This window comes from Alexandromys fortis, unplaced genomic scaffold, assembly GCF_014885135.2.
Source record: "Alexandromys fortis isolate MF-2015 unplaced genomic scaffold, M_Fortis_MF-2015_v1.1 scaffold_56, whole genome shotgun sequence".
NCBI classification, from domain to species: Eukaryota; Metazoa; Chordata; class Mammalia; order Rodentia; family Cricetidae; genus Alexandromys; species Alexandromys fortis.
In genome coordinates, this window is record NW_026067935.1 from 7956711 (window position 1) to 7983584 (window position 26874).

General features: G+C 42.6%; 1 protein-coding gene across 2 annotated transcripts in view; it reads left to right on the top strand.

The window, feature by feature from the left end:
- Nucleotides 1-11105: 11105 nt before the first annotated feature.
- Nucleotides 11106-26874, top strand: part of Anapc5 (anaphase promoting complex subunit 5) — a 33095-nt gene continuing 17326 nt past the window's right edge. Inside the window, exons 1-7 of one of the 2 annotated variants that reach the window (XM_050146302.1) lie at nt 11106-11406; nt 13138-13217; nt 13871-13980; nt 14834-15017; nt 18264-18330; nt 23139-23240; nt 24226-24416. In XM_050146302.1, coding sequence (XP_050002259.1) covers nt 11236-11406; nt 13138-13217; nt 13871-13980; nt 14834-15017; nt 18264-18330; nt 23139-23240; nt 24226-24416 — 905 coding nt within the window. In that variant the 5' untranslated portion in view covers nt 11106-11235. The remainder of the gene's footprint in view (nt 11407-13137; nt 13218-13870; nt 13981-14833; nt 15018-18263; nt 18331-23138; nt 23241-24225; nt 24417-26874) is intronic. The other variant, XM_050146303.1, reaches the window with a different exon arrangement.

Consider the following 26874-nt stretch of genomic DNA (forward strand, 5'->3'; position numbering starts at 1 on the left):
CACAAACACGTACACAAGTATACACATACACACAAACATGTACACAAGTATACACATACACACAAACACTTAACCAAGTATACACATACACACAAACACGTACACAAGTATATACATACACACAAACATGCACACAAGCATGTATCTACACACACAAAATTGATACAAATCTGAGTTAAATTTTATAATTTTTTTTGCTTTTTATCTGTTGATAGTGAAGATCAATCTTAGGGTTAGGATACATTAGGTTTAAAACAGGGCAGAAGTTGAACAGTGTGGTACATGCCAATAATCCCAGAATTTTTCAGTCTGGGGTAGGAGGATTGGGAGTCCAAGGCCAGCCTGGACTACTTATCAAGTTTGCCTCTAAAAATAAAGGAAGCCGGGCGGTGGTGGCGCCTGCCTTTAATTCCAGCACTCAGGAGGCAGAGGCAGGCGGATCTCTGTGAGTTCGAGGCCAGCCTGGTCTACAAGAGCTAGTTCCAGGACAGGCTCCAAAGCTACAGAGAAACCCTGCCTCGAAAAACCAATAAATAAATAAATTAATTAATTAATTAAATAAGTAAAAAAAATTAAAAATAAAGGAAATAAAGATAAGGCTGAGGTATATACTGAAGAAGAGACTGGGAGAAGTATTGATTAAGAGCTCTGACTGGACTTCCAGAGCACCTGGGTTCAGTTCCCAGCTCTGACGCTAGTGGCTCACAGCGACCTGTAGTTCCAGCTCTGATGGATCTCACACCTTCAACTGACCTTCAGGAGCCCTATGTACACAGTCACAGACGTACTCTCAGGCAAAGCACTCAGACACATAAAATAAAAATAAACAAATCTCTGAAAATGGAAAAATAGCTGGGTGTGGTGGTGTAAGCCTTTAATCCCAGCACTCAGGAGGCGGAGGCAGGCTGAGCTCTGTGAGTTCAAGGTCAGCCTGGTCTACTAGAGTTAGTTCCAGTACAGCTGGGGCTGTTACACAAAGACACCCTATCTCAAAAAGTCAATAAATGAATAAACAAAGAACGTGATCTTGGGATGGGGAATATATTTCCTCTTTATTGGGGAAACCACTTCAACAACAACAACAAAATCTGATCTGTTTGCTCTTGATTGGTCTAGCCTGGGTCATGTGCTTGTCATTGAAACACCATAGTGATCAAGGGCTGGAAACTTGGTATTCACTGCACACTGAGGGGTCTGAAGATCGTAGGCTGGAGTGAATCCTTCCCTGAGAACTTAGTGGGTGTTAACCACAGTGTAGTTCTTGGAATTGTCTCTCGACACTTCGATTTCTGTGAATGAGCTTAAACATCTCGGAGCTGGAGCGGAAACTCCAGTTCCTAAAGAAGCCCACGTTCTCCAGTTGCTGTGGAAGTTGAATTTGAATTGGCCTCAGATAAAAGCCTGGCTGAGTCATGTGCAGTTCCTAGAAAAGGAAAAGGGCATCAAAAACTATGGGTATGAAACTGGGCGTAGTGGTGCACGTCTTCCAGCACTCGGGAGGCAAAGGCGGGGGATCTCTGCATTTCAGGCCAGTCTGGTCTAAGGAGTGAGATCCAGGACAGCCAGGGCTCCACAGGGAGACCCTGTCTCAAAAAACTGGACGGGGGGGGGGGGATAATTTAGTTTCCTGCCTTTCCCTCCTTTCCATAATGATGTTTTTCAGTTTCTTATAACTGAGAGGGGTAAACAGCCAGGTCTGTGTGTAAACACTGGCAATGCCACTATTCTTGCGCAGTCTACAAGGCAGTGTTCACCAAATCCTTTTTCTTTTTTCTTTTTCTTTCTTATTATATTTTTTAGATTTATTTATTTATTATGTATACAATGTTCTGCCTGCATGTATGACTGCAGGCCAGAAGAGGGCACCAGATCTCATTACAGATGGTTGTGAGCCACCATGTGGTTGCTGGGAATTGAACTCAGGGCCTCTGGAAGGGCTGCCAGTGCTCTTAACCTCTGAGCCATCTCTCCAGTCCCCCACCAAATTGTTTTTCATGACCAAGAATAAAAATACAGGGATAGTTCGGCTGAAAGAAATAGTTTTTAAAAAGATTTATTCAGGACAGGCAATGGTGGTGCATGCCTTTAATCCCAGCACTTGGGAGGCAGAGGCAGGCAGATCTCTGTGAGTTCGAGGCCAGCCTGGTCTACAAAACGAGTTCCAGAACAAGCTCCAAAGCTACAGAGAAACCCTGTCTCGAGAAAAACAAAACAAAAGCTTTATGTTGTATAGTGTTCTGACTGCATATATGCTTGCAGGCTAGGAGAGGGCGCCAAATCTCATTACAAATGGTTGTGAGCCACCAGGTGGTTGCTCGAAATTGAACTCAGTACCTCTGCAAGAGCAGTCAGTACTTTTTATCTCTGAGCAATCTCTTCAGCCCTGAAATATTTTTAAATGTTTTATTTATTTATTTATTTATTTATTTATTTATTTATTTAATATGTATAAAATGTTCTGACTGAATGAATGACTGCAGGCCAGAAGAGGGCACCAGAACACATTACAGATGGTTGTGAGCCACCATGTGGTTGCTGGGAATTGAACTCAGGACCTTTGGAAGAGCAGGCAATGCTCTTAACCACTGAGCCATCTCTCCAGCCCCCTGAAATATTTTTTAACAGACTTAATTCATTTTATTTTTCTTGTATAAAAACCCTTATGTGTCTGGGCAGTGGTGGCACAAACCTTTAACCCCAGCACTTGGGAGGCAGAGGCAGGCGGATCTCTGTGAGCTCAAGGCCAGCCTGGCCAACAGAGCAAGTTCCAGGACAGCCAGAGTTGTTGTATAAAGATCTGTTGTGGGTTTTCACAAGATGGTCAGTGAATTCCTGATAAGGAGACCTGGTGAACACAGTCTCTTTCCAGAGGTCTGGGAGTCAGGGAGCTGTAGGTCTTGGAGATGGTGTCAAAGGTGGCCTTGGCAACGTTGCCAGGGATGGCAGTGCAGCCCCTGGCTGATGTGTAGCAGTCACCAATACAGGCCATTAGAGAAAGCTTCGTGGGACAGGCGCAGAGGTGCTGCCAGTGCCCCTGGGACAGAAATGGGGTGCATTAGCACAGAGCCACAGCAGCCTGTCACTTTGCATGGAATAGTGTGGGGCTTGCCAATCTTGTTCCCCCAGTAACCTCTCCACACAGGGCTTGTGTGGGAAGCTTGGCCTAGACGATGGCCGCTTGGATGGCAGTGGATACCTCCTTGGAGCCCTTAACACAGAAACCAACATGACCATTGTAGTCCCTAATAGCGACAAGAGCCTTGTACCGAATCTGATTCTGCACTGGAATGAGCTTTAGAATCTCATCCTTTAGGGATGCACCCAGGAAAAATCAATAATCTCGGATTCCTTAATGGGCAATGAGGTCGATCTCCTCCAGGGACTGATCTTCATGTCCTTAACCAGGCAGCTGGTGCTGCCAGAAGCAGACATGTCTCACTGTTGAGAAAAGTCTAAGTTCTTAAAACTTTTTAAATGCCATATTTGGTAGGTCTTTGAAGTGTTGAAGATTATGTATCTGAAATATATCTCTGTATATCTAGAAAACCTAATAAACATGACTATAAGTTTGACTACTATAAATGACTATTAATCAGTAATTGTTAATTCTATATTACATTTTTTTGTGTTTTTTTTTTTTTTTTGTTTTTTTGTTTTTCGAGACAGGGTTTCTCTGTGGTTTTGGAGCCTGTCCTGGAACTAGCTCTTGTAGATCAGGCTGGTCTTGAACTCACAGAGATCCACCTGCCTCTGCCTCCCGAGTGCTGGGATTAAAGGCGTGTGCCACCACCGCCCGGCTCTATTACATTTTTAAATGAGCTGTATAAATATAATACCTTAAAGAAGAACAGAAATACATATACACAGTATAACAAAATCAACCTCAAATTTGTATCAATAGACCAAGATTCATACCAATGCAAAGTATTCATCTCTATATCATGTCCCCCTTATATTTTTAATTTTTTTTGGAAATTGACTTTGACCATTAATCATTTATAACCAACCCTTTTAAAATGAAAATAAACATTTATAAACAATCATTTTGAGAATTTGGGTGTTGTTTTCTCCAAACTGCTTCCTGATGTTTGTTGGGTGAAGTATTTTTAGGATACATGGAAACCTTTCGGGGTGGTCTTGTTCCATCAAACAATATTAGCTTGGAAGGAATCCGTAGGTTCTCATCTTCTGTGGAAACAAAAGCAAAATCTCTTTTCCAAAGTAACATATCCTTAGACTCAAATTTTAAAGTCAAGATACCTTTAAAATATCTGTGTTGGTTTAGCTTAGCAGCTCCCAGAATCAAATGTCTCTCTGCAGTCAAAAAATTCAAAGAAAACACAATAATATACATAATCCAAACTTTCTGTGTATATTCCATCTTTACGTGGCTTGTTTTTTACTCCTTTAATCTATGACTGTCTGTACTCTTTTATATTATATTATTTTTACTGTCTCTTTAAAGACTTTGTTTTATTTTTTAAAACTATTTCCTTTTACAACTGTCTATACTTTTTTTTCTCTCTCCCAAGTCTATATACATTTTTAAAACACACTATGACCCATTCAGAAGTTTATTTCTGTCTGAATCTGTCTTTATTGCGTATGTGTAATCATTTTCTGTCCAGGAGAGCTTGTAAAATGGTAAACAGCTTGGTCACAGTGGCCCTGGATGCTGGCTCCACCTACTCTTGGCCTCTTGATATAGCAGAGGTAATGGAGGTGTGAGTCATGCTTACCGCCCCAGCTCCAGGGACACAGCGGGTGGGTCTATGTCTCCAGTAAGCAACTTGTAGCACTCTGGTCACAAAACATAAGTGCTCTATAGAAGGACCGCCAAAAAGAGCCAGAACCATCTGTGCCAGCAGCCCAAACCAGGAAACCATCTCTTAAAAGAATCGCAGTTTTTGCTGATAATGCCAAGTCAGGAAGCCTTTCTTAAAGGAGTTGCAAAGTCTTTTAAGAAACAGAGCCCACCCGAGAAAATGCTACTACCAAGAAGCCATGCTTAACTCTGTTCTTTTGTGTCTAGAATTTCTTCCCAAGCTCTCTCGGGTTTTATGTGGAGGCAGTTGCTCACACTGGTGCCATTTATTAAAGAAGACGGCTCCTTTGTTTCTGGCAGCCCAGACCTGAATAATCACAAAGAAACTATATTAATTACCACACTTTTTGGCCAATAACTTGGGTGTATTCCTAGGTAGCTCTTACATCTCCAGTTAACCCATTTCTATTAATCTGTGTATCACCACAAGACTGTTGCCTACTGGTAAGGTTCCAGTGTCTTCCTCCCTTGGCAGTTACATGGCATCTTCCTAACTCCATCTGCTCTCTCTGTAACTGTATTCGAATTTCCCTCCTGGCTTTGCTCTGCTAAGTCATTGACTGAAACAGCTTTATTCAGCAACCAATAAAAACAACACATATACAGAAGGACATCCCACATCAGGTTTGTACTACTACTACTTGGGTTCTCCGGAAGAGCAACTAGTGCTTTTAACTGCTCAGTCATTTCTCCTTCCCCTAGTTGATTTTTAATGTTTTATTTTCTGTGTGTATGTGCCCATGCCATGGCATATACATGCAGTCAGAGAACAGCTCAACGAGATTGATTCTTTTCTTCCACCATGTGGATCCCAAGGACCAAACTCAAGTCTTCAGGCTTGGCTAAAGATGCCTTTATCCATGGAGCAATCTTGCAGACCCTGTCTGTTGTTGTTTTTGTTTGTTTTCTTGAAAGAGTCTCACTATGTAGCCTCAGCTGGCCATTTTTTGTTTGTTTGTTTTCTTTTGCTTTTAATGTTGATCCTAGGTGTCCAACACAGATACTCAGGCTTAGAAGGTAAACACTTGCAAACAAGCTATCTACCAGTTCTACATACTGTTAAACAATAAAGTTTTGTCTGTTACAAAAAGTTTAGGAAAACTCTATTGCCCTTTGTTTCTTCCTACAGGCTCTTTTGAGTGTTTTTTTCTTCCACCCACAAGAAGCTAAGAGTTATAAAATGTTACAGTCTTATAAGAGCTGGCTAAGATAACTAAGCTTCCAATGTTCTTAGATAGTAAGTAAACTATCTTGAGTGAAGAAGAAAGTGGAAGAGAGAGAAAATACACAAAAAAGTCAAACATCCTTATGTTTTAACCCTGTCATTACAGTCTTGGGTATAAAAGGCATTTACTCCTCTGAAGATCTGGGAGAGATGGCAAACAGAGCTAGTTTTTATTTTCATGGAGGTATAGTAAGTCAGACCCATTTGTCACAACATTACCCCAAAAGGCCTTCATCAGGATGGACGTAGACTATCTGGTCTAACAGTCAGGGAGCCAAAATAAACCAGAGAAAATAGAACAGAAAGGTACCTTTAAATCAGAGCTCCATGCCATATCACAAAGCAAAATATAATAGAAGGAACTTTTTAAAACTTTTTTTTTTTTGGTTTTTCGAGACAGGGTTTCTCTGTGGTTTTGGAGCCTGTCCTGGAACTAGCTCTATAGACCAGGCTGGTCTCGAACTCACAGAGATCCGCCTGCCTCTGCCTCCCGAGTGCTGGGATTAAAGGCGTGTGCCACCACCGCCCGGCCCACCACTGTGAAGTTTTTTTTTTTTAAGATTTATTTATTTATTATATATACAACATTCTGCCTCCATGTATGCCCACATGGCAGAGGAGGGTGCCAGATCTCAGTACAGATGGTTGTGAGCCACCATGTGGTTGCTGGGAATTGAACTCAGGACCTCTGGAAGAACAGCCAGTGCTCTTAACCGCTGAGCCACCTCTCCAGCCCGGACCGTGAAGTTTTTAAAACTTTAAGAAAAGTAATTTTCTTTACTTCTATTGGAAAATGCCAGCAAGCCAAATATTGAGCATAAGTCAGCATACCAGCCAAGAGTGCAACAGGCAAGTATAGCTGGTGCTTCCCTCATTCCTATAGTTCTGAGACAGATTGCCACCAGCTCACTACAGCCTAGGTCATGTGGTGAGACTTCATTTCCAGACAAAAGGAAAGAGAACAAAGCAATCGATGAGTATAAAATACAGTCAAGGCGGGGCTGGAGAGATGGCTCAGAGGTTAAGAGCATTGCCTGCTCTACCAAAGGTCCTGAGTTCAATTCCCAGCAACCACATGGTAGCTCACAACCATCTGTAATGGGGTCTGGTGCCCTCTTCTGGCCAGCAGGCATACACACAGACAGAACATTGTATACATAATAAATAAATAAATATTAAAAAAAAAATACAGTCAAGGCCATGAAAATTACAGAAAGTGAATTGTCTCACCAACCAGCACTGTGAGATACAGAAAGTGGGTACAAGCAAGCAAGTGGGTTTTGCCTTAGAAATTAATCAATGTGTCTATCACTCCTCCAGCTGCATTAGTGAGCTTTAATTTGGATGGAGAATAAGCAATGAGAAATCCCTTCTCCAAGGAATGAGGTCAACCGAGTTGGAGAAGCTGATCTGATACTTTGGGTATGGAAACGCTTGGCCATGCTCATCAGGTTAATGGTCAAGTTTGCCAAGTAATTCAGTCAGCTACCCAGACATTTCCATATTGATTAAGTTGAGACTCTGTGTGAGAGTTAAGATTTGTTCAATAGGAGATATTTTCTTCCTCCTCAGCCAAACACATTTCTCTGGGTTCAGAGACATTGGGCATTTTTTCTCAATTGTTTGCTGCTTTATTTCCTTGAGAGAGGGTCTGCTAATGTTTTGGAAACTTGATGGCAGCAAGCTCCTATCTGACCCCCTCAACGCTGGGATTATAGGCAGGAACAGCCATGTCGAGCTTTTATATGGATACCCAGGATTTGAACTCATGTCTTTATGCTTACACAGCAAGTACCATTATTCCACAAGTTCTATGTTACCTATTTATTTATTTGTTTTTTCTTTTCTTTTTTAAAAAAAGATTTTATTTATTATGTATATTATTTGTATATTTATTATGTATATATAGTGTTGTACCTACATGTACTACTACTCACCAGAAGAGGGCGTTATAGATGGTTGTGAGCCACCATGGGTTGCTGGATATTGAACTCACGACCCCTGGAAGAGCAGCCAGTACTCTTAATCTCTGAGCTATCTTTCCAGCCCTTGCCTGCTTTTTTTTCTTTTTTCTTTTCTTTTCTTTTCTTTTCTTTTCTTTTCTTTTCTTTTCTTTTCTCTTCTCTCCTCTCCTCTCCTCTCCTCTCCTCTCCTCTCCTCTCCTCTCCTCTCCTCTTCTTTCTTTCTTTCCTTCCTTCCTTCCTTCCTTTCTTTCTTTCTTTCTTTTTCTTTTCTTTTTTTTTTTTTTTTTGAGACAGGGTTTCTTTGTGCATAGTCCTGAGTGTCCTGGAATTCCCTCTGTAGACCAGGCTGGTCTCAGACTCACAGAGATCCTCCTGCCTCTGCCTTCCAAGTGCTGGGATTAAAGTTGCATGACACCTCTACATGGCCCTGGGTTATTTTGTTTTAAATTAAAAGAGCATTCATGTATGCACACAAAACAGGTTTATTTATTACATATTTGTCTTGTTCCAATTATTCACATCTCTCACGCTGTTTTAGCGGCTGTCACTTTGGGAAGGTTTAGGTTTGATTAGCAGCAGGTAAAAGAGCTCTCTGTGACGCTGCTGGCTCTCCTATCTGGACCGGGAGGGAGCTGCAGATGTTACGCTGGAGAGGTCCTGTCTGAGGAGCAGAGGGAAAGTAGGTGTAGCTCTGCTCTGGGTGTACAGTGTTCTGAGACACATGAATCGTGCATCTGATTGCCTACTTCAAAAACTAACTTCAAAGGCTACTGGTTTTCAGTTCCTTCTTTTCATTCGTTTGCTTGTTTTTTGAGACAGAGATTCGCCCATCTCTACCTCCCGAGTGCTGGGATTTAAGATGTACATGATCACTGCCCACTTATTTTCTGTATATGAGAGTTTTGCCTGCAAGTATATCTGTGCACCTCTTGCTTGCCAGATGCCTAAGGAGATCAGAAGAGGGCTTTGGAGCTCCGAGAACTAGAGTTACAGATGTTTGTAAGCCACCTTTGTGGGTGCTGGGGCCTGAACTTGTATCCTCTGCAAAAGCAGCATGTGCTTTGTAGTGCTAAGTCATCTCTCCAGCCCTATTTTTCTTTTTAATTTTTAATCTTGTGTGTGTGTGTGTGTGTGTTTGTGTCGGTGGTTCTCAACCTGTGGGTCAGGAACCTTGGGCGACTGAACAACCCTCCCACAGGAGTTGCCTAAGACCATAGGAAAACATAGATATTTACCTTATAACTCATAACAGTAGCACAATTACAGTTATAAAGTAGCCACAAAAATAATTTTATGGTTGGGGGTCCGACAACATGAGTCACCAGATCAAAAGGTGGCAGAAGGCTGAGAAGCGCTGATCTATGTAAAGTGTGTGCATGCGTGCAGTGCCAGAGGGCATCAAAGGGAGCCAGAGCTCCTGGAGTTGGGGAAGAGACTTGGGAGGTACCCGATGTGGGTATTGGGGCCCAAACTCCAGTTCTCTGGAAGAGCAGTAAGTGCTCTTAGCCCCTGGGCAATTTCTCCAGCACCTACATCACTTAGTAAACAAACAGAATGGATAGAACAAAGAAGACAGACCCAGTATGGGTTTGCATGCAGCAGAAGGTGAATGGTAGGTGCATTTTGTTTGTTTCAAGAGATATAAAACAACTAAGAATGACAAATCATTGATAGTAATTTTATTTTAAAATATCTATTTATTTTTATTTTATTTGTATAAGTATTTTGCCTGGATGTATATTGTGTCCTACATGCGTGTCTGGTGCCTTCAGAGGCCAGAAGAGTGACAGGCCATAAGAGCTAATAAGAAGCCCGAGCTAATGGGCCAATCAGTTTATAACTAATGTAGACCTCTGTGTGATTTCTTTGGGACTGGATGGCTGACGGCTGTGGGACCAGGCAGAGTAGAAACCTTGGTCAACAGGAGAGGTTCGTTTAAGAAAATACCTAACACTCATAACATCTGGGCCATCTCTCCAGCCCTGATAATATAATTTAAGCTCTAGAGAACTAAGTGTCTTGAGATAGATATAGAAAAATAGAAGGGGCACTGTAAAAGGTCAGACTGAAAATATTGCAGGCTGGGGTTTGATCTTGAGGGGTGTCATGCACCAGACTTTGGACTTTGTAGTTAATTATGTAGGAAACAGATACCACAAGGAGGTGATCTGACCTTCTTTCACTGAGGGTGTGGCACTTACAAACTGACCTAGATGTCTGCAAATGGCATTTGTGAGATGTTGAAAAAAAAATTGATTTTTGTTCTTTAAAAGACAGAATAAGGCCAGGTATGGTGGCCCACGATCTTAATCCTAGCAATAGGGAGGCAGAGGCAGATTCTACAAACTGCATAGTGCCATCCTATATATTAAAAGAAAAAGTAAAAATTAATAAAATGAATGAGTGAAAAGAATTTTTTTTTTTTAAAGCAGGGTCTCCCTATGCAGCGCTGGCTGGCCTGGAACTGGCTTTGTAGAACAGGCGGGTCTCAAATTTTCAGAGATCCTCCTGCCACTGCCTATGCCTCCTGAGTGCTGGTATAAAAGGTAGGGCCCGAAACATTCAGTTTGAAAATATAATTTAAAGGTCCCAATTTAATTTTATTGGTTTTTAACACAATCACTTAAAAGTGTCATTTGGGCAGGGTAGAGCTTTCGAATCATCGTAGCTACTGTGGTAGCCGTAGAAGAGTAGGAAGGTTTGAGGCCAGGTTGAGCTTTTGTCTCAAAAAGGGGCGGGGCTTAGCTTCAGGTCTTTGTTAGAATTTCCCTAGCATGCACGAGGCCTCGCGCTTGACCTCTAGTACCGCCAAAGGAAAAAAATGCAATACGACCTATTTTCAAATTATATGAATGTACGTGCAGCCTGCTCCCTTTGTTGCTGACCGCAAGCATTGCCTCTTCCTTTTTACCGGATCCCTGTCCACGTCGACTAGGAACCTGTTCACCTTGTTTGAGCGTTTCTGTAGGGAACCGATTTCTGGTAACACTACGTTTGTCCCACCCCCTTCTGGATATTTTGATTGGCTGTCAGTCTACTTTCTGGTCTCTGATTGGTCGAAGGCCTCCGGGCCCAGAGCACCGGTTCTGCGGGCAACAGTCGGGGCGGGCGTGGTGCCGGGCGGGTGCAGTTATGGCGTAAGGCGGCTCGTGGGCGCGGCGCGCGGCAGGCCTTGAAGGCCTGTCATTGCCAGCGTCCACAAGAGCCACTACTTTGGAACGATGATGACCAACGGGGTAGTGCACGCCAACTTGTTTGGCATTAAGGACTGGGTGACGCCCTATAAGATCGCGGTCCTGGTGCTGCTGAACGAGATGAGCCGCACGGGAGAAGGCGCCGTCAGCCTCGTGGAGCGGCGGAAGCTCAACCAGCTGCTCCTGCCACTGCTGCAGGTGAGAGGCGTCCATTCTCTCCGGCCAGTTTCCTCGCGGACTGTCGGCCCCGCCCTGGGCCTGGGGGCGGGGAATGTGCAGTCGTGGGCCTTCCTTCGGGCGGGGGTTCACCTGCAGCTCTGCTCTAGGGGAACCTGGAAACGTTCCGGGGATGCTTCTAGCTAACGCTAATAGAGCACCTTCTATGGGCAGGCGCTTTCCATGCATTCTTTTTGCAGGCCTCATTGGCCCCTGTATTACCTGAGTGACTAGGGGGAGGCCTTCTGGAAAGCGGGGTACACATAATCTTGAGCTCTGGAGAACAAGGATAGGAATTGCAGATGCTCTTCCCTCTAAAGGACTGTAGTAAATAGAATCATGACATATCAGTGTTGCTCAAACTTATATGTGGTGGGTACTGGAGATGGTTTTATTTTGCAGACTTAGATTGTAGCTCCACTGACTGGAGCGAGTTCATTAAACCCTTTTGAGGCTCGACTTTCTCTCTGTAATGTGAGAAAGATGGTAGACACAATTGGCATTCATTTTTAAAAGACTTACTTACTTTATATGTATGAATGTTTTGCCTGCCTGTATGTATAGTGTGCTGTGTGTCCATACAGAAATCAAAAGAAGGTGTGGTTTTCCTTGGAACTGAAGTTGCAGATGGTTGTGAGCCACCATGTGGGAGCTGGGAATTGAACTAAGGTCCTCTGTAAGATCAGTCAGTACTCCTAACCACTGAGCCATCTCTTCAGACCTGATTGGCATTTATAAGGGTTTCCATAATTTGTAACTCTCAGCTGTATTCATATTTCTAGTATTATAAGGGCATATTATCTCAAAAGCCATAATACTAAAATTTAGTACCTAAAAAAGAAATAGTGGTTTTAATAGCTTTACCCTCACCTGCCTGCCATTTGGAATTCTTTTTGATCCTTTGCCCAGACACCTACTAGTTTTAAGTTTTAAAGTTTACACAGAATTAATCTAATAACATTCCAGTAGACTTTAACGCCTTTACTTACCATTTGACTTTCCCAATTCGTGTTTAATCTTTCCACTAATCCACACAGTTTGTTGTAAAAACATCCAAGTAGAATAAAAATTAATGGAGTTGCCAGGCAGGCATGATGGTGCAGGTCATTAACCCCAGCACTCGGGAGGCAGAAGCAGGCTGATCTCTGTGAGTTCAAGGCCGGCCTGGTCTACAAAGTAAATTCTAGGGCTGTTAAACAGAGAAACTCTTGTCTTTAAAACAAAACAAAAACAAAAACAAAATGGAAAAACCCAAAGGCAACTAATGGAGTGAAAGGCAGCTCCCATGCTGTCCAGTTCTCTTTCTTTCTTTTTTTTTCCCAGAGAGTTTCAATATTAATCCATGTTATTGTTGAGTAGCAGTTTGAAAAGGGCCTAAACACTGCTAACTTTCTAAAACGGCTGCAGTGTGCCATGGTTCGAGCTCATCTAGGTTGTAACCATGATAGTTGAGGTTGCTGTTTAGCTAATGAAGAAAACGGGCTCAGAGCAGCCATGGTGTTGCGTGTTTCCAGAGTGCTGAAGGAAGGAGAGCCGTGTCCTATAAATCCTATTCATTCTTTCTAAAACAGTCCACAAATGTGAAGTAGTTCTTGGTGTTGTAGGTCGTCGGGAAAACCCTGATTCTGTATTTCTTGTTTGGAATGATCCATGAATGACTGTTTGCAGTTCTTTGGCCATTATCTCTAACCTTCCTGTTTCTCCTTCATGCAGGGCCCAGATATTACACTGTCAAAGTTGTACAAGCTGATTGAAGAATCGTGTCCTCAGCTGGCAAATTCCGTGCAGATCAGGTAAACTGTCTTTCTGCAAGGGGGTGGTGAACATTGTAAAGGAGTGGGTGGAAGTTAGGACTTTTAACAAGATAGAGTTAGGGGCTGGGGGTGTGGCTTCGTCAGTAAAGTGCTTCCCTCCCATGCATAAAACCTGGTTCTAGCCCCAGCAGTAGACTATGCGAGCCCACGAGGCTGTGCCCAGCAATGGGAGGTAGAGGCAGGAAGAACAGAAGTTCCAAGTTTTCCTTGGCTGTAAAGCAAATTGGAAGCCAGCGGGATCCATGGCAAACTAAAGTTATACTTATTTCAGGGATTGTTTTCCTTAGTACCTTTATTTAAGTTTTTTTAAGTGAATAGCATTAGACATAAAGTTTATATACTCTTTCCCTCCAGATGTATTATTTTCTATGGAATTACCTCCTTTTGTTTTAGATAATTCCATTTTTACTTTTACAAGTGTTATGACCAGGAAGGGAGCAATTTATGATACTCTGGAGAAATAGGGGAGTGACCTCTTAAGTGGAATATAAAGTTTGTTTTACAAGCCATGGCTTTATACAGACCTTGAAATAACTTTGAAATCAGAACTGTTATTGGTAATTCAGGAATATGAAACATGGAAGATGTTCAATGGGCCTTCCTAAAACATGCATCCCAATTTTCTCATTCAGAATCAAACTGATGGCTGAAGGCGAATTGAAGGATATGGAACAATTTTTTGATGACCTTTCAGATTCTTTTTCTGGAACTGAACCAGAGGTTCACAAAACAAGTGTAGTAGGTATGAAACTTCTCAGAGGAGCAGAGAGCGCTGTCATTGAAGTGAGCAGCTTTCTGAGGGGCTTCTGTCATTCCTTTGGTGTACATGAACAAGCAGAATAGGGTATTGCTATCTTATGGTTTGTATTTGCTGCCTTACTGTTTTGATCCATATTTAACCATAATTTATGGAGAAGCTCCTCTGTTTTATCTGTAATAGTTAGTCTGGTTCTGGGGTCTTTAGGGTTTCCCAGCTCTTTCCACAGTCCTGCGGACCACTTGCCTGTGTGGTGCAACTGTAAGTGAGGGTCACCAGCCAAACTTAGGAAGCGAGGTAAGTAAAAATACACTCTTACTTTAGTATCTGCAGTACGTGCATACATGGCATTTCTTTGATGCTTTTTCTACTAACTGTACCCGTGTCCCTCCCCTCTGGCTCCGTTGCATGGTTGTTTTTATGTTACTCGAATCAGTTATTTATTGATCTCCTGTTTCCCAGGTCCTGGATGTACGAGGTAGATATAGATTTTTGTCTCACAGAGACTACGTTATGCTGGGAGGAGGGGTGGCATATGGTTAAAAGTTAATCAGTAAATAAGCTAATTTAAATACTTCTTGACTTTCGATTAGAATCAAATATAGTAAATATGGCTTTAGAGAGTTTGAATAGCTGTGAAGAAAATAGAGGCCTGAAAGGATGGAGATGGGAGAGGCCTGAGCTCTGAACGTAAAGCATGAGGGAGGAACACTCCAGGAGGAGGGGCAGTATCTGCAGGCGCCTGCGATTCTTCTGAGGAAGAATTGGGCCCATAGTCGTTGCCTTGTCCTAGGATGTCAGCTAAGGCCTTTATCTTGTCTGTGGTCTTCTTTTGTAGGTCTGTTTCTGCGTCACATGATCTTGGCCTACAGTAAGCTTTCTTTCAGTCAAGTGTTTAAGCTGTACACTGCCCTTCAACAATACTTCCAGAATGGAGAGAAGAAGACAGTGGAAGATGCTGAGATGGACAGGGAGGATGCAGAGCGACAGATGGAAAAGGAGGAGCTCGATGTATCTGTAAGGTAGGTAGGGTTTTCCTGTTGTGACACAGCTTCACTGAAAGTGCTCGGGTTTGCTTTGCTTTAGGCTGTATGAGCTGGCTGTCCCTTTTCCTCCCTGGGGATCCAGGTTGACTCACAGACTGCTCCAAGGCTTCATACCCTATGGCTTGGAGTTGGCTGGTGGGAGACCCAAGTGGGCAGTCCACGGGTAAAAAGAATGAGGTCAAGGTGTGGTTTCAGTGGCTCCCTTCCTTTGGGCTTATGGCAATGGCTATAGGGGCACAGTTTCTGTCAGGTGATCCTCTTTACTTTTAGAATGTGGTGACTAGGAGGAGGTATTAGCAGGCATGGTGTAAAGGTGGCCCATTGTGATCTGCCCTGGGAATTGTCTTTTTCTTCCAGCTTCTCTGAGCCCTGGTTCTCAGATTTCTAAGTTTGAGCATGCAGTTCTTTCCTGTGGGGACAGCTACACTAATAAGCAACAGCATCAATCTTCAGGATGAGGGAACTTTTGACTGTTCATGAGAATCTCCTGAGGGCCGCCAAAAACACAGGCATTCTCTACACATACACATCTCTGTATAAAATGTTTTAAAATTAGCTTACAGTCCAGTGGTTTTCCATAAGTTTTCCTATTCTTTGAACATCTGTTCTACACTGGGCTTAGACTCATTCCTGTCTGTCCTCAAACAGGAACACATATATACATATCACATACACACTCTCACACACATGGTTTCAGGTCTGGTATGATGGTGTAAGGCTTTTTATCCCAAAGCTCAGGAGGCAGAGGCAGGAAGATCTCTATTAGAGGCCAGCCTGATCTACAGAGTTAGTTTTAAGACAGACAGGACTACATAGAGAGACTCTCTCAAAGGAAAAAGAAAGAAATTTTAAAAAAAAATACATTTACACATAAACACACACACGTGAGTGTGTGTGTGTGTGTGTGTGTTTTGTATTTCTTGACTCATTTGATTATTTGAAGCTTTTTGTTCTGTTTTTGTTTGGGATTGGGTCCAGGGCCTGTGTGTGCTCTTTGGGTGCTCCACCATTGAGCTTTTTCTTCAGTTACTGTTTTAGAATGGTTAATTGAAGCCCTTTCTTGACTTTTGAAAAGGAAAATTTTAATTTTGTGTGTGTGTGTGTTGTGTGTGCAGTTTCTTTTTTCTTTCAGGGGGTGGCTAGAATCCACAATCTCATGCATGCTAGACAAGTAGCTACCCGACCCTTTTTTAAAAAATAATTTATTTAGCTTTTATTTTATGTGCATTGGTGTGAAGGTGTCAGGTCTCCTGGAACTGGAGTTACAGACTGTTAGGAGCTGCCGTTTGGGTGCTGGGAATTGAACCTGGGTCCTCTGGAAGAGTGCTCCTGCCCCTTTTATGATTTTATTTTATTACATTGCAAGAAAAACTCCCCTTTCTTGTAGTTATTGGGGTGCTTTTAGCTTTCTACAGGGAAATTGTTTTTCTTGTAAATTAGTATTAAAGCTGAAAAAGGGGGAAACTAGCACATGAGGTGATTGTGTGCTTTGTAAGTCCCCCCCTGACAGCCATGGGTAACCCCACTGATAGTCACTCCAGACAATCCTGCGTCAGCCTTCAGCTGTGGATAACCCCACTGATAGTCACTCCAGACAATCCTGCGTCAGCCTTCAGCTGTGGGTAACCCCACTGATAGTCCAGACTGTCCTTAAACTCCAGACTGTCCTGCTTCAGCCTTCAGGTGTGGAGATTGCAAGTGTGGGCCAGTGCTGCCCGCTCCAGTTAACTTAGGAAAGGGATGCTGAGGATGTAACCCAGTGGAACAGAACTTGCCTTCTGAGACTCCAGGTTTAACCTTGTGTGCCTAAGAAACCAACACATTTGGAAGTTGAACTGTTCAGTTATTAAATGTTTCTCAAATGTTTTAAGACTCCAGTTGCAGAACAGGTAGCTGAAATTTAGCTTGGCGTTTGGTTCATCTTTTGTCTCAGCAGCAGCATTCATGCTGTGCAGAAGGAATGCCGGCCTGGAGAATTACACCATGTGAGCTTCCTCTGGAGAGCCTTGGGCCGCAAGATACTTGTACTGCTTCTTTCCTGGGTTTGTGGGAGGCCCTAACATCTGAAGAAATTCTCATGTTTCTTTTCTTGGTGGTAACTTAATACCAATTTCCCAAACTCACTTATTCCATAAGAGTTTACTGAGTGTTTCCTGAGTGCCAGGCACTATGTTCATTTTCAAAGAGGAGAAAATCCCCATGATCCTGTCATTAGGTAGGGATGGACAGATGATGGAGAGAGGTAACTAAAGTTAAACTAACTTTGATAAATTTTCAAGAGAGTCACTGTGGTAAAAAATGAAACAGACACTATGTTTGGTGGTGTGCATAATGCTCACTTGGGAGAGAACAGGAATGGATCAAGGAGGCAGGATTATGAGTTCAGATCTGCCTACACTGAGTTCCAGGATAGCTCAGGCTATTTAGTAAGACCCTGTGTGCTTTTTGTTTTGTTTTTCTTTTTTGAGACAGTTTCTCTGTGTGGTCCTGGCTGCCCTGGAGCTCACTGTGTAGACTAGGCTAGCCTTGATCTCAGAGATCCACCTGTTTCTGCCTCCTGAGTGCTGGGATTAAAGGCATGTGCCACCACCGCCTGGCAAGACTCTGTTTTTAAGAAAGAAAGACTGGGACATAAATTAGAGAGTCCTAGGAGTAGGGAGCTGTGGTATTCTGAAGGTTCCCTCATGTTGTATATATGCCGGCAGAGTCTGGAAGAGAGCCTCTGAAACTGGGGCTTCAGATAGTTCTGAGCTGCCATGTAGGTGCTGGGAGTCAAACTTGGGTCTTCTGCAGAATAACACTTGCTCCAAACACTGATCAATCTCTGCAGCCTGATAATCTCCTGTTTTTAAAAGTCTGAATAATAATTGTATGCGTACACCCCATGTTGCTTATCTACAGTTTGTCAGTGGATAGTTGAGTTGCTTTTGTGTTTCAGCTGTTGTAATGCAATGTGAACATGGGTCTGTAGGTGTGTGTGAGTCCCTGCTTTTCATTACGTTCTGATGTTTGATTTTTTTTTAATGTGTAGTCCACTGAACTTGAACTTGCCACTTCCTGTCTCAGCCTCATTAAGTAGTTGAATTATAGGAGTGCATTGCCATAATTGACTTTGTACTTTTAAAGAATTTATTTGATTTGTAAATGTTATCTCTTTTACTCTTGTGTGATTCTTTGCTATTATTTTATTTATTTATTTATTTATTTGCTTTCATTTTCCAGAGAAGAGGAAGTATCTTGCAGTGGTCCTCTGTCCCAAAAACAAGCAGAATTTTTTCTTTCTCAGCAGGTATGTTAATTATGTAACTTAGGAGCTTTCTTCCTTTTAATAAGTCCTATGGTGTCCTGTCCATGTGAAGTTAGGGAGCTCATATTGCAGGAGTTTAGTGCCTGCTCCTCTTGTCTGTCTTACTGGTGACGTCCGTGTGCTGTGTCACTCTGTTCTTTTTTTTTTTTTTTTTTTAGATTTATTTATTTCTTGAACACTGGTGTTTTGCCTCTATATACTCTGTGTGAGGGTGTTGGATCCCCTAAAACTAGAATTACAGACAGTTGTGAGCTGCCATGTGGGTGGTAGGAATTGAACCCAGGTCCCCTGGAAGAGCAGCCAATGTTCTTAAACCGCTGAGCCATCTCTCCAGCCCCACTCTGTTCTTCAGGCTCATTTGATGACAGTGTGTGACCAACAATCCATACCCTAGTAATTTAGTTTGGCTTTTTTCTTTTTTGCAGTTATGTATTTACTTGTAGTATTGAGGGGATGGAACCCAGTGTCCTGTGCTCACTAGGCAAGCACTAAAGCAATCTGTTATATCCCCACTTAACATGTTTTCCCCATGTACACATGTCTGCTGTGTTGGTACGTGTATGGGTCTGCATGTGCACGTGCATCTCCCTCGGTTGTTCTCCGCCCTATTCATTGAGGCAGGAGTTCCTGGTTGAATCTGCACTTGCCAGCTCACTCTGAGCATCCCTCACTGCCCGTCTCACACTGGGATTATAGAGGGCTGCGCACAACCCCCCACCTTGTCTTTTTGACATTTTCAAACATAAATGTAAAGCAAAGTGCAGGGACAAAGTAGCTCAGTGTGTAAAGGTGCCTGTCACCAAGGTCTGGAACTTAGCATGGCAGAAAGAGAGAAGCAGCCTCCCACACGTTGTCACCTGACCTCCACACACACCCCACTGTTTGCTTTTTGTTAGTTTGAGATAGGATTTCATGCTGTAGCTCAGGCTGACCTCAAACTGTTGACAGTCTTCCTGCTTTGGCCTTCAAGTAGTCGGATTGTAAGCTTGAGCCACCCCGCCCAGCAAAAGTGTTGTATAGTAAATGCCCATACAACTACTCCCTGTATTCTACAATTACACTGTGCTCTGTAAAATGTTTAATACATGCTCTGTCCGGATAAAATGGGATTTTATGTTTTGGAGCAGGACGAGGCTTTCACTGTGTAGCCTAGACTGTTTTCTGTCTTAAGCTCCTAAATGCTGGGATTAAGGCGTGCACCACCACTACCCAGCCATCATCTTTTTTAAATTAAAAACATAATCAGGTGTATATTTGTGTCTGTGTGTGGGTATGTGCACATGGATGTGGTGCCCTCAGAGGCCAGAAGGAAGCAGGTGGATGGGAGCTGCCTGACGTGGGTGTTGGGCACTGAACTTTCGTCTTCTGGAAGAGCAGCTAGCGCTCTTAACAACTTAACCATCTCTTCAGGCAATTGTTTTATTTCTTAATGTATTTCAGGTTCCAGATCTTGGTATGTGTTGCTCCAGATATGTCTTTTTACAGCTTTGAGCCATAGATCTTCATTATTGTGCTAACATAAACTAAATATTTTCTCCTGTGTTATTTTTAATACAAAATAGAATTTTAATTTTCTTTGTCCTGTTTTTCTTTGTTTTGTTCATAAAATTTACTGCCTGCAAAAAAGATGTAGTATTTGAATTTTGGCCAAATGTGGTGGTATATGCCTTCAGTCTCACCACCGTAGAGACAGAGGCAGGCAGATCTCTGTCAATTCCAGGAGAGCTTGGTCTGAAATTATTGAGTTAGTCCTGCAGGTGACTTTCACGTAGAATTCCTTAACTACGGAGAGTGGGTTTCATAACTAAGTACTAGTATTTGTCTCCTCACACCCGGTGCCCTGCAGATGAATTAAAGGGTTAAATGTAATGGGTAACGCTATAATTAGACCAGAGGGAGCTACATATTAAGTTTTAACTGTCTCTGGGTGGGGAAAGCCTTTATGAACATAAAAGCTCTGGAAGAAACCATGTAGGAGATAGTTGGTTTTTCCGCATAGAACTTAAGGTCTGTATGTCATCATCACATTCTCTACCTTAATTAGAAGGCAAACAAGACGGGCAGTATTTGTAATAAATGTGAGTGAAAGAGTTAACAAAGTTACAGTAGAAATTCTTTTCAAAGACCTTTTGATGATGAGACAAAGTTTATGATATATTATTATGTGGAAAGAAGAAATGGACGGGGCTGGAGAGACAGTGGTTAAGAGCACTGGCTGCTCTTCCAGAGTCTAGACCCTGATTGGGTTCCTAACACACCCACATGGAGGCTCAAAACCGGCTTTAACTCCGGTTCCAGGGCATCTGTTGCCCTCTTCTGGCCTGCATGGGCACTGCATATATGTAGTATACAAACATACCTCTAGGCAAAATACCCAAACACATAAAATAAAAATAAATAAATAAAAACCTCTTTTTTAAGAAAAAAAATAAAATTACTTTATCTTCTTAAATTTTTTGTTTTATTATTGTGTGGATGTTTTGCTTGCATGCATGTATGGAAACTGCATGCATGCAGTGCCTGTGAAGGCCAGAAGAGGGTGGCAGATTCCCCTGGAACTCCAATTTATGGGTGATTGTGAGCTGACTGGTGGGTGCTGAAAATTAAACCTGGCTCCTGGAAAAGCAGTCAGTGCTCTTAACCGCTGAGCAACATTCCTCCTGTCCCTGCCCTTGTGTTAATTTTTCCCTCTGAGATAGGGTCTCACTGTGTAGGTCTGACTGGCCTCAAACTGGCAAGGATTCTCCTGCATCTTGAATACTGTGATTACAGGTGTGAACTGCCATGATTTTCTTACCTCAGTATGTGTCCCAGAAACTCTTGATCCTTATGTAACTGCCGCCCAAGTGCTAAGATTGCATGGTTAGGCCTTTATACCCAACTTCATACACATATGTGGAGAGAAAAAATAGGAGGGTAAAGTACCTTACTATAACCAGGTATGGTGATCCTCCAGTAATCCCAGCTGTTACTGAGGCAGTTAGTGATGCAGGAGGATTGGAAGATTAAGACCAAATCCGTTCAAGAAAAAAAAATATGCTAAACTATTCATAATCTTCCAGCTGATAGTATTACTAGCTTCTTATTTCTTTTGTAGCCATTTCATATTTTATGGTAGTTTTTGTAATGATTAAAAAGAATTAAAAATGGAATGTCCATGAGTTTGAGGCCAGCCTGATCTACATAGTTAAGTCAGCCAGGGGACACAGAGGCCATCTCAAGAAAAGGGGGTTTAATTGGAAATTATTGTTGCTTTCCTATGGTCACAGAAGGATCGCTAGTTAGAGGTCAGCATGTTCCCAAAAAAAGAACCAAAATAACTACTATTTAGAGAAAAAGTCGCCATATAAAATTTGAATGTACTGCCTGTATAACCTGTTAAGTATAAACATTTAATAGGGCTTTATTATTTAATATAAATAGTTAAGTATAAAACATTTAATAGTGCATTGATGCTCTCCTTTAATCCCAGCACTTGACAGGCAAATGAGGTAGATCTCTTGAGTTGAGACCAGTATGGTCTACATATTAGTCTGGCCAGAGATGGGTACATAGCAAAATTGTCTTTAAAAAATTAACGTGTGGCTGTTTTTTGACATTATATATTAGTCAGTTTTGTGCCACTCTGAAGAAATATGCATCATGGACTACTGTCAGCTAAGGAGGGTTTGTTTTGGCTCATAAATCAAGATATATTTAAGTCCAAGATTGATTGGCCCTGTTGTGTGTGTGAGTTGTTTTGTTTTTTTGTTTTCCGCTACAGGGTTTCTCTGTAGCTTTGGTTTTTGGTGCCTGTCTTGGAACTTGCTATGTAGACCAAGCTGGGCTCGATCTCACAGAGATCTGCCTATTTCTCTCTCCCAAGTGCTGGGATTAAAGGTATGCTCCACCACTGCCTGGCTTGGTTTGGGCTTCTGAGAGTCATACATCATAGTGGGAATGCTTGTCAAAACAAATGGACCCATCTCTAGCTGTGCCCCAGTGAGACTCAGGGATGTGCGTCCTAGGGGTACCTTTGAGGCCATAGCCCTACTGGCCTAATTCCTACCACTAGGTGCTGTTTTTTGTTGTTGATGTTTTATTTTAGGAATCCTTACATAACTTTTTGAGAATCCCTTTAATGATTTTCCAGTGATTTTGGAAGAACTCTCAAATTCCCGTAGGGCCCTTCATGACCTGAGTGGTTATTATGATCTGTTAGTTGGTTTTGATTGTTTTGGGATGCGTGTGTGTTTAAGACTCTACCTCTTAAAGGTCCCCAGCACTTCTCAGTACTGCCAAATTAGGGGCCAATGTGGGCTCTTGAGGGGCATCCATGCCGCAGTAGCATGCTCTGTGTAATTGCTGAGTCTACCCATGTGAAATAGCTAGGTGTAGGGCAGTGCAGCGGATACTGTAAGGTGCTTTACATGTCCTAGAGAGAAGGATAAACACACAATCTGTCTGGAAAGAGTTCACGGCCTTGAGAGGGCTCAAGGGACATTTACACATAGTCTGGCAGCTGCCACAGGAAGGGGGAGTGCGGAGGACTCATGGGAGCATGTGCAGCTATCGAGCTCTTGCCTAGCTTAGGTGATAGAAAGTGGTTGGTTTGCTGGGCCTGGAAGGAGCATGTGGGTGAGGAGTGCTGGCCCAGAGGCTTGTGTCCACGGGAGGGAATAGTGGTGTGTGTGCTGGGGCAGTCAGCGCGTTTAGAAAGAGGCCGTGCTGAGACTGATGGAGCGAACTTACTCTGTGATTTCCAGTGTGCCGTTCTTCTCTTTCTAATCTGTTGTCATTTTGATTTTCAGGCTGCTTTGTTGAAGAATGATGAGACTAAAGCCCTCACCCCAGCTTCCCTGCAGAAAGAATTGAACAACTTGTTAAAATTTAATCCTGACTTTGCTGAAGCAGTGAGTTTTTTCCAGAATTTGTTGTTGGGTTGCAAAGAAAGGCCACTGCTGTTCAATATATCAGATAGGCATACAAATTCTAGGTTCTAAAAGAAATCATATTGTTGGCATGGTTAGCAGCAGCCCAGGCTGCTGGGCTCTCCCGCCATCTCTGGGCCAGAGGCCCCGCTACTGTGTTCTCTCACTCATTTTGGGGTGTGGCTTTGGATGTTTGGATGGGAGAGTGTAGACTGATTTTTTTTTTTTTTTAGTTTTTCGAGACAAGGTTTCTCTGTAGCTTTGGAGCCTGTCCTGGAACTAGCTCTTGTAGACCAGGCTGGCCTCAAACTCACAGAGATCCGCCTGCCTCTGCCTCCTGAGTGCTGGGATTAAAGGCGTGCGCCACCACCGCCCGGCTGTAGACTGATTATTAAAAACATTTTGGGACTGAAAAAAATCTTTTTCTTTCTCCCTTTTGTGAGTATCTTTAAAAATTAAATATCCAGTAATTTAATTCTCTATCAGATCTGTTACTCTGACCTTCTTAATGATATTCGATGTGATATCAGATTTTATTCTCATGTCAAAACAGCTACGTTTTGTTTTTCAGTAACTGAGAAAGTGATTTAATTCTGTGATTCAAAGCAAAAGGACAAAAAAACTTGGTAGCTAATTTTTACTAGTCTTACTCTGTCTTAAGTTAGAAGAATTAGCTTATAATTTGTACATGAATTAGGTTTTCATTACTTCAGTTATTCTTAATAATTTTTAATACTTTAGCTTGGGGAGGTGTGCTACCCTTGTGTATCACTCGTGGGTCTAACATAGCCAGTGACATTGTAGGCCATATATTTAGGATAAACCTGAGCAAACACCTGATGGGACTGCTGTTTGTCATCTGTGGGCTGTTGCAACCCCAGTATCTTGAATCCCTCGTTTTTCCTATGAAGAAAAGGTTAAACTGAACTCTGGCTTCCCTGAGACTGTTAATTCTTTCTTCTTTTAGCATTACCTCAGCTACTTAAACAACCTCCGTGTTCAAGATGTTTTCAGTTCAACACACAGCCTTCTTCATTATTTTGACCGCCTGATTCTCACTGGAGCCGAGGGCAAAAGTAATGGGGAAGAGGGCTATGGCCGGAGCCTGAGATACGCTGCTCTGAACCTGGCTGCCCTGCACTGCCGCTTTGGTCACTAGTAAGTTCACAGACTTCTGTCCATGCAGACGTGGAAGACGAGCTCCTCAGTGTTAACCGAAATGTGTTTTAAAAAACAATCCACCTTTTGCCAGGGTTGGTGGTGATGCACCCCTTTAATCCCAGCACTCCGGAGCAGAGGCACTTATATTTCTGAGTTTGAGACTAGCATGGTCTACATAGTGAGTTCCATGCCAGCTAGAGCTATGTAGTGAGACCCTATCTCAAAAATGAACAAAACCACTCTTGAAGCATGGTCGCACATGGCTGTAATCCCAGCATTCAGGAGTTTGAGGTAAGAAGACAGCTGCAAGATCAAGGACAGCCTGGACTACATAGAAGACCCTGTCACAAAACAAGCAATTTTGTTTTTAAAATGTAGAAAGAAACTAATTTGAGATTTTTCTAGATTTGTTTCTAGCTTCCAGAGTGAACAAGTTAATGAAAATTTTCCTTCGTAGTATGCCCCCTGGCGTCACTTTCTAGTGTTGCATGTTTTAATGCCTAGGCCTAGTTTGTCTTTCTACTTCGAAGAACAACACAGCCATTTAGGGATGAGGAAACTGGGTTATTAGGTCAAAGGTTCCCAAAAGGATTTTTGGATGTAATGACAGTGCTGCAGAAGCTATTTTCAGTACTTAAAAAGCTAAAGGAAAGCTGTCTGCTAGTAGAAGCCTGCATAGCTTGCTGAAGTTCTGTGTGCTTTTGCATGAGTTCAGGCAGCCATGAGTTCATGGTTGATTTTGATATGGTATATACCTGGCTTTATTGTTTATTTTGTTTTGTGGAAAATACATGAGAACCTGTAGTCAGGGCAAGTGTGTGGTGTTTTCCTGTTAGAAAAGGTCATGTAAGAGGGGCTTACATTGATGCACATGTGGCTGCTGAAACAGCGGAAGCTGGTGGGTGCGAGTTACCAGACAGTCTGAGAAGAACACACTCTGAACACTCTCAGAAACATTGTGGTGCGCAGGTCCAGAGCGGGATGTCCTCAAGGAGATTCAGTGGTTATGTGAGACTCCATAATATCTTATGGTAATTAACTCCTTTTTCTGCTTTAATAACCTGCATCGAGCGTGTTTTTTGTTTGTGTGATTGGTTGATTTTTTTTTTTTTTTACTCCTCTTGGGGTGCTGGATATGGGACCCGACCCTGTAACTGTTTACCACTGAGCAACAGCTCCAGCCTCAAAGACCTTTCTCTTTTTTTAATAGGGTTTCATGTTTTTCAGCTGCCATCCAACCTGCTACACAGCTAAGAGTGCCATTCAACTTTAATCCTCCTGCCTCTCCTAATGCTGGGATTTCGGGTGTAGAGCAGCACACCTGCTTCTGTGGTGGTAGAGACTGAACCCTGAATTAGGCGCACACTTTGCTGACAGTTATATCCCTAGCCCCATAATGTTGGATGTTTCTTGATCATACACTTCATACTAGGCACCATGTGTGTGTCAGGAATAGAGAAGTGAAAATAGGAAACACTAATGTGAAGCTTCCCGTGGAGAGGGAGATGGCGGTATAGAATGTAACAGTAGTTTTTTTGGCTAGCACTAGACCAGGATGGGAACTGTGGTGATGGAGTTGCCCTTGCTGGAAGAAGGAACATTCTTACTCCAGGTGTGTACCAAGGTCACAGGTTAGTCCTGCTTACAGCCTGCTGACCTGAGAGTGGAACAGATTTAGGGCAGCCAAGTGGCCAGTGCCTGTGTTTGGAGGAAATGGTTGCATCAGTGAGAAGGGTCCACGACTTATGGTTTGTCTGAGCGATATGCATCTGTATATTAGGAGAAATAGAAGGTGACAGAGATCAGCATTGGGTCGTGGAAACTCAAGCATTCACTGAGCAGTGTAGGAGGCCATTGCTTCTGTCTTAGAAAACTAAGTTGGCAACCCCGTACACCCCAGGTGTGGAACCTGCTTGCCTCTTGTTAGATTTTAGACTTTTTGAAACAGTCTCATGTAGCCTAGCCTGGTCACAGGCCTGGCACTGTCAGGTTCTTTTACTGAAAATGTTTGCTTGACTTTCTTGAAGTTTCTGTGTTGGAAGTTGCTAGTCCTGCTGTATAGTTCTTTCAAGCTCGTGTTTCCTAAGCTTAGCACTGTGTGACCAATCTGCTGTTGTCTAATGGAATGATATTAACTGAGAACCGTGTGTGTGTGTGTGTGTGTGTGTGTGTGTTTCCTGTTCTCAAGTAGCTCACGATCTACATTCTGCTCAGCATGGAAAGCAGTTTGAAAGAAATGCAAAACAGGTTAAAAAAAAAAACCGTCTGGCTTCTCTATTTGGACAGGCAGTCAAGAAAAAAAAACCAGGACCACTTAGTTAAATCTTGCTCATGCAGCTGTTGCTAGTGTTGGAAGAAAATTCACCGTGTACCTTTTCCTTAAACAAGTGGCTTCCAAGAATTTTTGGTTCTCACATTGAGGTGCCAGTGACAGCATTAGTGAGTTTTTCATCCT